Here is a 13,897-nt window from a genome sequence, read left to right as displayed (position 1 = left end):
GTCGACGTGTCTGAAGGTGTACCTAATAAAGTGTCTCCGGTTAATAGAAACTCCGCTTAGTAGAACAGAAGCGCTTCGGCCCAATGGTGTTCTATTAAGCGGAGTGCACTGTAGTACAAAAAAAAAGTCTTCTGTCTGCATTGAAAGCAAACAAACCATTGTTCACCCAATTTTAACCCATCTTAATTTTATGATATAATAATGAGACCATGAAGTAATTAAAAAAAAAAGTTTTCCCATGTGTCCTAGAACTTGAACAGTCCATTGAAAGGAAAGAAATCTCTCGCGCGGCACAACGATCAGCTGGTTGCTGTGTGCACATCTTAAATATAGAAACACGTGTTAAAACATCTCTTGATTTAGTTTTAGCTTTTAGTCTATTTTGGGTAGCTCTGTTAACAGGCAGCTCATTTTTATTTTCAGGTCAAACATTCCATTTTCTTAATGATTAAATGCAAACACTGAAAGATAAGTGTGTGGGTGTGTGTTGGGTGGGATAAGCTTTTTGTTTCATTTCAAATTAATTGTGCAGGTTATAGCTAACAATGAAATGTGATCTTGACAGAAATAAAATCGCTTCACAGGAATCTGTGCAATGTCTTAAGTTTGCCCTTTATAGGATACTTAAAATATAATTTATATGTATTATGGATTTTAACTGATTCCTATTTCGTTACTAAAAAGTTATTACGCTATTCATTATTTTAATATTTGAAAATTAACATTTTTTTTTGTGTGTGTAATTCCCTCCAACAGTTGTTTCAAAAATGCCATTTCATCCAGAGAATTGTTGATGCTTGGAACACTAATGAAAAGGAGCAGTGAGTATTTCTTCTTTTTTTTTCCCCTTGAGGTGCATTCGTTTGAAGTAGGTTGCTAAAATATTTTTTGACGATTAAAACGTTGCCTGTGAAGTACAGGTATTGATTTTATTTATTTTTTTTAAACGTTACCGAAGATAGGCATATATGTGCTTGATGGGTTGCTCATATAAATGTTCAAAATGTATTGACTGAGTGGACTTTTTTGAATGGAAAATGGTTTCTACTTCACTTTTCTACTTGTGTTTTCTATTTTCCCTTACTGTTGTTGTGTTAAGGAAAGGATATTGCTATTCCTATTGCAATTTATTTATTTTATTTGGCCTATTGGACTGGGACAAATGCAAAAACAAAAACACACTGTTGCACAGGAGTCTGGTGTGTGCTTTGCAGTGCCTACAACAAAAGTTAAATTGCAGCACCCGTCCCAATCATTTCCTGAGTTCCCATCGAAGAGTTCAGAGTTGGATTTGCAATGTGTGCCTTAGTTTTCATTGCTCAGTGAACAGGTGTGTATAAAATAGAGTACCGTGTTTTCACGACCATTCGGCACACTGTATGGTTGGGCGCAGTCTCATTAATGGGTGCTATTTCTGTATTTTACACATAGACAAAACGCACTGTATCATTGGGCGCAGTTTTAAAGTGGTAAAACATACGCCAGCTTTAACATACGGCATGCATGCGCGCACGCTAAAAACACGTTAGCTTGAAGCATACGGGAGCATGCCAAGACATACAGATACAAGCTAAAAACACGTTTTCCAAAAGGCAACGGAAGCAAAACTGAGTTCTGTTGTATTTTATTTAGCCATCGTACAATGTACTCACGTTTTTTGATCAATCATCCCCCAGAAATCCATCAAAGTCCTCATCCTCTGTATCAGAATTGAACAATTGTGCAAGTACCGGTAATCCATCAAAAATGCCGGGTTCTCTCTCTTTGTCAGAGTCACACTCATTGCCATGTGGCTCCACAGAAATGATGCCGGCTTTGCCAAAAACGCGAACAACAGTGCAAGCAGACACGTTCGTCCAAGCAGCCACAATCCATTCGCAAATTGTGGCGCAACTCGCCCAGCGGTGCCTCTCACTCTTTGTAAAGTTGTGTTTGCCATCGATCATCCATTGTTCCCATGCCGTTCACAACTTTACTTTGAACGCCCGGTTGATGCCGATGTCCAGCGGTTGGAGTTCTTTAGTCAAGCCTCCGGGAATAACGGCAAGCTCAGAGTTCTTTTGCTTTACTTGATTTTTCACCGCTGCTGTGAGATGGGCACGCATGCCAAAAGCATAACCGATGGCTTGAAGTTTGAACTGAGCTTCGTAGGCGTGTCTCTTTGTCGAATTTATTTTCGGGTGTTCTTAGAAACCAAAACCGAAGTTGTTTTGCAACAATGCACATAGCCACACTCTATACAGGTGTTGGTACCTGCTTGGGGCGTCCCTTGGCCGACTTCTTTCCCGCATGCCTGGCCACAGTCACTTCCGCCTTTTCTCTATATAAACAGCGTGTCGGCTGTCAGTCAGATTTTGGAACTCAGCGCATATAACGGACGCTCCGCACCATAAGGCGTCCTGTCCATTTTGGAGAAAATTTAAGACTTTTAATGGCGCCTTATAGTCGTGAAAATACGGTAGGTCAGAACCGTGGCTGTCATGGTCTGAGCACAGAAAAATGTTAAGGCGGCTGAAGATACGAATATGTCATAAATCATTTTTGGTGGAGAAGGTGTTTGAGAAGACACTCGATTTATTGAGCACGTGATATTGTGTTATTTGGGAGGAGGGCAAGAAGAAGCAGCTTTCTGGGCACTCAACGTTATACAAGTTATTTCAAAATAAACAAGAAAACTAAAAGGTCAAAAAGCTGGTTTTGGGTGCTGTGTATGCTCAAAATTTTTGGTGCCTTTAAATTTTTTTATTTTTTTTTAGGCTTGAAGGCGGTCGGCGGCGAGGTTACATGGGTCACCTCACAAGAATAGCAAATTCAATACTTCATAACTGTGACAAAGGCCCTAACGGATTACAGATACAACAGCTCATCGCTGGTAAGAACACATTACATCTGCATCGCATCCGTATTAAGTCTTAAAAATTACTAATAATTTGTTCTGTGCATGTAGAATTCTCAAATGCACAGTGAAATGATATTTGCACCATTAACACTGTGTACAGTGGGGATGGGGCGCGGCTCGGCATCGACTCGTGACATTGTGAGTTGGTGGGGAGAAAACAGTCATACCTCGGTTTTCGTCCCTAATCCGTTGCAGAAGGCTGTTCGAAAAGCGATTTGTTCGAAATCCAAAACGATTTTATTAGCCCATGATTAGGGGCAAATACATTATGCAGAAATATTTTTTAAAAAACAGTCAGATTTGCATAAATCACAACAAACACGTCTGCTCACAATGAACGCGACACGGGTAAGCGTCACTTCCTCGTGTAAGGAAGGCGAGAGGAGTCGAGTAGCGTATTCGGGTTTGCTCAGTTTGGTCGAAAATCGAGTTTTGGTCATAATCTGAGGCGTAAAAATCTCAAATTTTCTGGTTGAAATCTGATTTGGTCGATAACAGAGATGTTCGAAAACGGAGGTTTGACTGAACTTGGAAGACCTCCTCAACTCCACCAACATACCTTCCTAAGGAAGCAGAATCTGAGGACTCTCACGTTGGCTCTCCCATTTCTGGGGTTGAAGTCACCGATGTGGTTAAAACGCTCCTCCATGGCAAAGCCCCACTGGTGGAGAGTTCCTCAAGGCTCTGGATGTTGTGAGGCTGTCCTGGTTGACACACCTCTGCAGCATCGGGAGGAGTGCCTCTGGATTAGCAGACTGGGGTGGTGGTCCCTCTTTTTAAAAAGGGGCACCGGAGGGTGTGTTCCGACTACAGACAGTACACTCCTCAGCCTCCCTAGTAAGGTCTATTCAGATGTGGTAGAGAGGAGGATTTGTCGGGTAGTTGAGCCTCAGATTCAGGAGGAGCAGTGTGTTTTTTGTCCTGCCTGTGGAACAGTGGACCTGCTCTACACCTTCAGCAAGGTCCTCACCCAACCAGTCTACATGTGCTTTCTGGACTTGGAGAAGGCGTTGGACCGTGCACCTTGGGGAGTTAAGTAGGGGGGGCTTCGGGAGTATGGGGTACCCAACCCCCTTATACAGGCTGTTCGCTCCCTTTACCACCAATATCCTGATGACCGTCAAGAAAGAGAATCCAGGTTCCATCTCACCCCTCGGGTGGTGTCCGTCCCTCACTCAGCTCGGGTCCTCCACTAGAGGCCAGAAAGCTTGAGGGTTCTGCGCAGTATCCTTGCTGTTCCCAGCACTGCACATTTCTGGACTGAGATGTCTGATGTTGTTCCCGGGATCTGTTGCAACCACTCATCGAGTTTGGGGGTCACTGCCCCAAGTGCTCCGACCACCACGGGCACCTTTACCTTCCAGGCTCTCTCCAGCTCCTCTCTGAGCCCTTGGTATTTCTCGAGTTTCTCGTGTTCCTTCTTTCTGATGTTTCCATCACCTGGGACCGCTACATCCACGACAACGGCTTTCCTCTGCCCTTTATCTATGATCACGATATCTGGTCGGTTCGCCATTACCATCTTGTCAGTCTGGATCTGTAAGTCCCACAGGATCTTCACTCGGTCATTCTCCACCACCTTCGGAGTTGTTTCCCATTTTGACCTTGGGGTTTCCAGTCCATACTCGGCACAGATGTTTCCTAGACTATGCCAGCCACCTGGTTATGGCGTTCCATGTAGGCTTTCCCTGCCAGCATCTTACACCCTGCAGTTATGTGTTGGATCGTCTCAGGTGCCTCTTTGCACAACCTACACCTTGGGTCTTGTCTGGTGTGGTATATCTGGGCCTCGATGGCTCTGGTGCTCAAGGCCTGCTCCAGAGCAGCCAGGATGAGTGCCTCTGTGCTGTCCTTCAGGCCAGCCCTCTCTAGCCACTGATAGGACTTCTTGAGATCAGCCACTTCAGTTATGGTCTGGTGGTACATCCCGTGTAGGGGCTTGTCCTCCCATGATGGTCCCTCTTCCAGCGCCTCATCCTCTGTTCCCCATTGTCTGAGACATTCTCTTAGTACGTCATCCGTTGGAGCCTTCTCCTTGATGTAATCATGGAGCTTGGATGTTTCATCCTGGACAATGGCTCTCACACTCACTAGTCCCCGGCCTCCTTCCTTTCGGCTCGCGTACAGTCTCAGGGTTCTGGATTTGGGATGGAACCCTCCATGCATGGTTCGGAGCTTTCGGGTCTTAACGTCCATGGTCTGAATCTCTTCCTTTGGCCACCTTATTATTCCTGCAGGGAATTTATATATATATATATATATATATATATATATATATGTGTGTCAATACATATATGTGATATTAACCTGTGAAATATATGAAGATGAACTGACTGTGTGTGACAGCACTTAAAGTGGAGGACAGAGAAAAATGGGAGGCCTTCATATCTGGGCAGCTGGCTGACACAAACAAGAGAAACACTGTTGACCTGGTAAGTTATCACAAGCACAGTTGGTGCACTTGTCAAGTGCAGCTTTCAACCAATGGCACAAAAACTTTTTCGTGTGTAGCTATCCCTGTAAACCTACATAGCCTTGTGGTCTATTCACTATGTTGATTTTCTGTATATTTTTGGAGGCGACACAATTATTACCCTATGCATTACACTCAGTTAGACGCATCACTCGGTTTTATGGAAAGAGGAGGCAAAGCCCCAAAGAGATGTGCACAAAGCCAGCACATGAACACAACGCTTCATGAGAAGCAAACATTCATTCATTCATTCATCTTCTGTACCGCTTGATCCTCACTAGGGTCGCGGGGGGTGCTGGAGCCCATACCAGCCGTCTCCGGGCAGTAGGCGGGGGACACCCTGAATCGGTTGCCAGCCAATCGCAGGGCACACATAGACGAACAACCATCCACGCTCACACTCACACCTAGGGACAATTTAGAGTGTCCAATCAGCCTGCCACGCATGTTTTTGGAATGTGGGAGGAAACCGGAGCACCCGGAGAAAACCCACGCAGGCCCGGGGAGAACATGCAAACTCCACACAGGGAGGCCGGAGCTGGAATCGAACCCGGTACCTCTGCACTGTGAAGCCGACGTGCTAACCACTGGGTTACCGGGCCGCCCGAGAAGCAAACAAAGACCGATAATATTGTGTAAAAATTTAAAGTGAACGGATTAGATTTTTATTATTTCAATCTTTTTTTTTTTATCCAATACACTGGGCCTGTGAATTGACGAGTCATGACGAGGTTAAAGAACACAAATTGTCATTAATTAATTTAAAGAGCTGGTCACCAACAAATCAACTTGTTTTCCTTGATTAACTGTATAAACAGGTATCAACTGATGCTGTCTGCATGTCCTGTTCATTATTTCAACGTTATACTGGACGTTTGTTGAAATGTTGAATTTGGAGCCATAACCATCTGTGCGTTGCCATCTTCAGGTTAAACACTGCATTGCATTTGATTTGGGCTTTCCGTCTTCTGATATGACCATCAGAGAATCCCGATGTCACTTGCGGAATCTTGACGTAGTCAAGGTTTTTAAAAACACGTTTTTAAAAAGGCAACGAAAGCAGAACCGAGTTCGGATGTGTTTTATTTAGCCATCGTACAATGTTCTCACGTTTTTCGATCAATCATCACCCAGAAATCCATCAAAGTCCTCACCCTCTGTATCAGAAGCAGAGGAATGCACACCCCAGTTGTCATTGAACGCATCACATGCTAAAGTGTGAGTTGCTACGCATTGCCGAGCGGAAAGAAGGAGCAGCAACAGCATAGTCAACATTTCTCTCGTGTGAAGCTTTCCCACATTTGAAAGTAAAGAACAGAGCGAAACATGGTGGCAGCGCGTGTGTGTGTAGAAAGAATTGAACAATTGTGCAAGTACCGTAATCCATCAAAAACGCCGCGTTCCCTCTCGTTGTCAGTCACTCTCATTGCCATGTGGCCGCATTGCAATGATGCCGGCTTTGCCAAAAACTCGAACAACAGTGCAAGCAGACGCGTTCGTCCAAGCAGCCACAATCCATTCGCAAATTGTGGCGTAACTCGCCCAGCGCTGCCTCTCACTCTTTGTAAAGTTGTGTTTGCCATCGATCATCCATTTCTCCCATGCCATTCGCAACTTTACTTAGAACGCCCGGTTGATGCCGATGTCCAGCGGTTGGAGTTCTTTAGTCAAGCCTCCGGGAATAACGGCAAGCTCAGAGTTCATTTGCTTGACTTGGTTTTTCACCGCTGCTGTGAGATGGGCACGCATGCCAAAAGCATAACCGATGGCTTGAATTTTGAACTGAGCTTCGTAGGCTCTCTCTCTCTCTCTCTCTCTCTCTCTCTCCATATATGTATATATACACACCCACCCTTCCCTGATTGGCCGACTTCTGTCCCGCATGCCTGGCCACAGTCACTTCCGCCTTTTCTCTATATAAACAGCGTGTCGGCTGTCAGTCAGATTTTGGAACTCAGCGCATACAAAAGACGCTCCGCATCATAAGGCGTCCTGTCCATTTTGGAGAAAATTTAAGACTTTTAATGGCGTCTTATAGTCGTGAAAATACGGTATTTAGGTCATTTACAGCTGTAAATCTGATTAGCACGTCCGCCTCACAGTGCAAACGTGCAAGGGGTTCAATTCCTACCTGTGTGGCGTTTGCATGTTCTCCCTGTACCTGCTGGGTTGTCTGCGGGTGCTCCAGTTTCCTCCCATATTCCAAAAACATGCATGGCAAGTTAATGGAACACCCTAAATTTTCCATAGGTGTGAGTGTTAACACCTGAACTCGGAATGGTTGTTCGTCTATGTGTGCCCTGCGATTGGCTGGCATCCAATTCAGGGTCAACCCCACCTACTGCCCGAAGACAGCTGTGATGTGGGCTCCATCTCAACCCTCATGAGAATAAGCGACTTGGAAAATAGATGCATTTCTGGGCTGCTGTCCATCACAGCCAGACCACCCCCCAGCAATCCCCCAGGCAATGCCCCCTTGAGCGCCGTTTTAAAAGATTAGCGAGGGGTGGAGCAAGCGTCCGTTAAGGGGGTGTGTACCCCTTTTAATAGCCCTTTGTTTATATATTTATTTACTTGGCGTTTGGTTTTTCTGTCGAAACTGTCTTGTCTTCCCGCTGGCCAATCATGGTAATCTCACTCATACGTGATGTCAACAGAAGCCTTGTCGGTAATACAGTGTCATGGCAACAGAGTCTGAATATCCGGGTGCATTTCACCAAAAACACTTAAGACGATACAAAGATTCCTTTCATGACAGCATAAGCGAGCATAGAAAATGGAAGGATTTTTTCTTAGGTTTATGAACACTCAATAGTGATGCCACATTTTTTGTCGGGACACAGCTTGTTCATCAATGTCATTACTTGTTCTTGGCAGGTGACAACACACCAGATCCAATCCTCAACTGATGATGAGGTTGACTTTAAAGATAGCAGCTTTCATCATGACTCATCTCTACAGCAAGTAAGGTTCTACTTCTTAAGATAAGATAAGATATCCTTTATTTGTCCCACACTGTGGAAATTTACAGACAAATCAATTAACTTTCCACTGTCCACGCACGCATGTGCAAAGCCCTTAGTCACGCAGAAAAACAAGTTGACTGTTCGGGGTTACATTTTCATCAGTTGTAGTCAGACGTTAACATACACTCAACATTACATTATTCGCAGAAAAGTAGGCAAGGACTGCTGGCCTGGACCTCATAAAGGGGAGTATTCTGAAGTCAAAGGTTACGAGTGGCCTTTTAGTTTGAAGGCCCAAAAATGTGTCGTTCATAATCTCAAGCCAAATGTAATGATTTCCTGATATTTAATGGCTGATATTCAATCTTACCCTTAAATGCTTGTCTCACTGCTGGAAATTAGCATGAAGCACCATGCAGCAAGTGGAGCTTTGTCTCTCCAAGTGCTCCCTGCTCTCCAACACAAAATACTCTCCTCCTTCCACCTGCCGTCATAAAATTGAGACAAAAAATAACAAAATTTGCTTTGTTTGGTCATTAATCACTATCGTGGCAGTTTGAATAAATGTACGCAAGATATTTTTATCTTTTTTTTTCTTTAAATCAACACATCAACCAATGTGATTACTTTGTTTGCAGCTACGCAGTATTCCTTCAGGTTTCAGGAAACTAAATGTAGCATAAATGGTTAGAATGCACCACAAAATACAATGTTTTGCTAGTTGAAATACAACTGGGTGATTTTATTTACTTATGCATTTATTAAGCTCATCTGTAAGGACGTGGGCTTTAATACCGCTGTGGACACAATGTAGAATGGCAGCTAGTTGTTGGAGACGTGCTCATATGCTTCCCTGTTACTGTTGAGTTGAGTTGCCCTGAAGCAAAGCTCCCCCGCACACGAGGCACAACATCATTTGCTGCCCTTTTCACACTGACATCTCTCCGTGCATGCATGCAATCTGGTTCTCTTTGTTTTGTGTAACACAAATGTAAATCAGAGTGTGTCAAATTTACATTTTATACAACCCATTTTAATAAATACATTCAAACATATTAAGTCGTTATGCATGAGCGCAGTGGTTCTCAAATGTGAGCATGTGAGATTCTTTTGAAAAAGTAGCATCAATGCAAAATAAGAGGAATATAGTCAAATCTCGGTTTTCGTCCATAATCCATTCCAGAAGGCTGTTCGAAAACCGAATTGTTCGAAAACCAAAACCACACTCTTTAAAAAAAAAAAAAGTTGATTGAACACGTCTGCTCACAATGGAAAGCGACACGAGGAAGCGTCACTTCCTCGTCTACCCAAGGAAGTGAACTTCCTCGTGTAAAGAAGGCGAGAGGAGTCAAGTGGTGCATTCAAGTGTGCTCAGTTTGTTCGAGAACCGAAATTCAGTCGTCATCCAAGGCATAAAAAAACTAAATTTTTGGTCGAAAACCGATTTGGTCGAGAAGAGAGACGTTTGAAAACCGAGGTTTGACTGTACTTCACAGCAGTTTGCCTCTGAAGTCCAGGTTGTCTCACTAAAATGTCTCACTCAGTGCTGTAACTTCCGGACTACAAACAGCACCTGATTAAAAGCCCCAACAGCTAATTTTAGCCATAAATACTAATTTGTACATACATTAGCCGCTTTGGATTAATAGCCACAGGTTTCTGTTTTATTTATCTATATTTTCTTATTCTCTCTCTCTCTCTCTCTTTCTTTGCCGGCTCCTCCTGCAGCTCTAAAATAGCTGATGAATATTCAGTATGATGGTGGAATCGGACACTTTTATTGATAGATTGATCAGATGTAATACCGATGGGCAAACTAATTGATGGCTCGATGCCTGTCAGTAAAAATCCATAAATAAACCGCATCACATTTAATGCCACAGGGTTCAAAGTTTGGGGAAAAAGTAGCGCATTTATAGTCTGGAAAATACGGTACAAAAACACCCAGTTCAGTGCAACAATACAATATTCAGTGTTGGCAACTGGTAATATTATTTGAAGGGCTTTTTTTCTGCTTTTTTTAAAATGAAGTTTAACGTTTTTGTTTGATTGTTTTTTTATAGAACAAATCTATACTATGATCCCAAAGAGGACTCTTTGTGTTGTTCATTTTTTTCTGTGCCATATTTAATTGTAATTAATTATTTATTTCTACTTTTAGTTATCTTTATATTTTTCAAATAGTTTGGACATACCCACTACAAATGCAGTTCTACAGTGTAAGACATCAGACAGATGGCACAGCACTCTGTTTTGAGTCCTTTGTTTGGCGGGGGATGGGAGGGTGTAATCCAGAACTGCTTTGCGCTAGTTAGAGGGTACCTGGCTGAAAAAATATTTCACTGGGGCTACATTATTGAAAAAATGGTTGAAAACCGCTGCCGCGCTAGAGTGACACCCCCTTGTGGTAACCCTAGCACACAACCACCAATGGGAAATAGGATTGCGATATAATATGTAGAGCAGGAAACGGCAACCCAGCCTTCACTCCAAACAAACCATCCCAAATGATGGCCAAAGTACAGGGCTCGAGATATTTATTGGATTCATGAGTTTATGCAAACGTCTGGCCGCAACTTTACAATTTGTAGTGTCATTTGTTCGACTCCAAACATCTCTGTCACTAGCCCAGTCTTTTAAACTGTACAAACATTTTGACTATGGTGCCTACTTAAACTGCACGCCAAATAATTTTGACACCTAAATCATGCAGGCATATGACTGGTCCTCTTCTTTTAAATAGGGTGTGGCCTTTGTGCACTCAACCAATTCTGTAAATGCTAGCTAGCTTTGTGTAGGCTCGAGAGCAGGGGTTACCAAACTTTTTTGAAGCTGAGAGCTAATTAACGCGAAAGGCTACCAGTTTAATACACACTTCTGATCACATTGATTTCCAATCACATTTGTTAATAATAATGAATGATAATTATCGACAGTATGTGAAAAGGCCCCTCATGTTACTAATTTGTCACTAATGTAAACAGTGATTTGATATGGTAGGAAACATACAAATGCAAAATTTGGACATTTTTTTGAAATGATAACGTCAACAACATTCCGGCAACATCACAATGTTCAATCACTGGTGCTACTTTTAGAACAGGCTGGCGCGGACCATGTGGGTGACCCCTGCTCGAGAGAGTACATCATTAATCAATATTGGTCTTGGCTTTTGCTAGGCGTTTTCTGATTATCAGATGCAACAAATGACGTCCAATTTTATTGAGCAGTTTGGCTTCAATGACGAAGAGTTTGCTGATCCAGATGATGTTTTGGAGTGAGTACATGTTAAAAAATCAATAAATGATTGAATAAAACTGATGGGACAAGACACTGAAGACATTTCAAAGCTGGCAAGCATATTATATGGGAATATTGCCCTGCGTGCTGGCAAACTATTACATTTGATTGTGCCGATCAGTCTTTATAAGTCAAAACATGTACCAGACTTTCTTTAAGATTCGTTTAGGCGCTACACAACCACTTTGAAGTCAATGGTGTGCTGTCCCAGTACTCTTCAGAAATGAGATTTTTGATGTCTGAATAGCTCTAAAACCTACATGGGTATACTTCAGATTTTTGTTCATGTTTGTTCCATCGTCACACCCGTCAAAACACTTGTTTGTCCAGTACCCCAAAAATGTTCCTCGTTCATGTTAAAGTGCCCATTCCATCAAAATAAATTGGTTCCACTATTATGTTTAACTCACTCAGTACCAGCCCATTCTAGACCAAGTCTGAAAAGACTTTTAAAATGTCTTTGGGAGTGAATGAGTTAATATAGATCACAGTGAGACTGTGATGTAATTTAAGTTTGCCATGTATGCGTTTGGTCATTTGCATGCACTAAATAGCCTTTGAGTGCCTGCAAATGAGCTGATTTTGAAACCCAAATTGTACTTTGTGAGGGCACATTTCGTGAAGGGTGACTTTGTCAATGTAAGCTTAGACAGCTTTTCACAGCGGTTCACAGCATCATCATGAAGGTCTATTTAACAAAAGAAATCAGAGCACAACTGAGAACCAGCCAGAGACTGTGGCTTTGAGCTGGTCATCCAGGCTGTCTAACGTCACCATGGAGGAGAGCCATTCCTCCAGCCTTGCTTCTTGGGGTGGGCGATATACATCATCCTCAATATTATTGTCAATTGTGCTATGTCATACAATCAACTCTATCAAGTATTTAAACTCTACAAAACGAGCAGGCCCATTGATTGGTTGCAAGTTCAGGAAATGATGAAGTTCTCATTCAAATGTTCATTCTGTGAATGAGCGTACAGGATTCAGTCACGTGATTGGTTGTCCCCAAGCAGGTGGAAGAGGCCATTCTTTCAAATTGAGAAATGGAGGATCCTCCCATTGTAGCAAATAATTTAATAGCAAAACAAAAGTTTACGTCCCTCGCCTTGAAACAGTTTGGGGTTTAACAAGACTGACGTCCGTTTAGAAAAAAAAAAAATTAAGATGTGACAACATTTCTGTTGCACCAACCATATGAAGGATTACGTAAATATGCGACTTGACATGCACGACTATGGCGAAATAAAAGATAATTAAGCTGAGCAACAGACTAAATAAGTCCTCACCAAGTTGACATGCACTGTACCATTGACAAAGCAAATAAACACTGCCGAGACGTCAGAATCTGATTAATTTGTTCAAGTATGCGAAACGCATAAGGTATTTTACTTTTCCAGTTAGGACCAGTTCAGAGGAACATAAACACAACACAATACAATACAATACATGCTGATTTATATAGCGCTTTCACAACAGCGGCAGCTGTAACAAAGCGCTTTACAAAACAGTTAACATAAAGTAAAATAATAAACACAACACATAACATAAAACACGGACAGTCGTGCAGTCCTAACCACTTTTCCGTCACACGCTTTGTTGTTTGAAGAGGTTTGAGATGAAAGAGGAGAGAATCAAAGTGTCCTTTAACCAGTGGATCAGAAATGTCATGCTCAAAATGTGCACACGTCGGCTACAAGCTAAGTTTCGAAGTCAACAAGAAGCTGTAGCATCCATTGACAAAAAAAAGAGATTGGTTCACTTCTCCTGTCCCATGGAAATCCATTTCAATTCCAAGCGTCGACTCACGGTTCCAAATACGCATCGGCGCTCTTCGCCAACGCTCCTCTCTCCTCATCCTCAACTTCAATGACCAACAGAGGGCGGCAGAACTGGAACCTTGGTGACTTGCTGTTTAGCACCCTTATATTCAGATATGAAAAGAAAAAAAATTAAAAAGAGGTGGAGAAAAAAAAAACAATGACTCAGCCATTCTCCTTCAATGGAAGCATGACTTGCCCCTGAGGGAAAAAAAAAACCTCATCACACGCACCTTACATTTCAAAGGCATAGACAACAAATCTCAAGAGCCTACATGTACTGAACAGGGGGGATGGAAGAATGAAGTCCACAGTGCCGAGAGTCCAGCTGGCTAATTCTATGATTTGTTTTTCGGAAGAAAAATAAGCAGGCTAGTTTTAGAAAAAGGGACAGCACATAATCAAAGTCAGCAAGCAAGCATGGGATAATGGGTGGGGGGGA

The 13,897-nt window shown here is 42.7% G+C and overlaps 1 protein-coding gene across 8 annotated transcripts in view; it reads left to right on the top strand.

Moving 5' to 3' along the window:
* ppp6r3 (protein phosphatase 6, regulatory subunit 3) overlaps positions 1-13,897 on the top strand; it is an 83,985-nt gene that overhangs the window by 44,880 nt on the left and 25,208 nt on the right. For 6 of the 8 annotated variants that reach the window (XM_052060846.1, XM_052060851.1, XM_052060847.1 and 3 more), the window contains 5 exons: positions 757-821; positions 2,757-2,872; positions 5,246-5,331; positions 8,250-8,336; positions 11,518-11,615. In XM_052060846.1, coding sequence (XP_051916806.1) covers positions 757-821; positions 2,757-2,872; positions 5,246-5,331; positions 8,250-8,336; positions 11,518-11,615 — 452 coding nt within the window. The remainder of the gene's footprint in view (positions 1-756; positions 822-2,756; positions 2,873-5,245; positions 5,332-8,249; positions 8,337-11,517; positions 11,616-13,897) is intronic. The other 2 variants (XM_052060848.1, XM_052060849.1) reach the window with 2 other exon arrangements.

This window comes from Hippocampus zosterae, chromosome 3 (assembly GCF_025434085.1).
Source record: "Hippocampus zosterae strain Florida chromosome 3, ASM2543408v3, whole genome shotgun sequence".
Classification (NCBI taxonomy): domain Eukaryota; kingdom Metazoa; phylum Chordata; class Actinopteri; order Syngnathiformes; family Syngnathidae; genus Hippocampus; species Hippocampus zosterae.
Note: the sequence above shows the minus strand (reverse complement) of the source record. Positions and strands in the feature narration are given on the sequence as shown.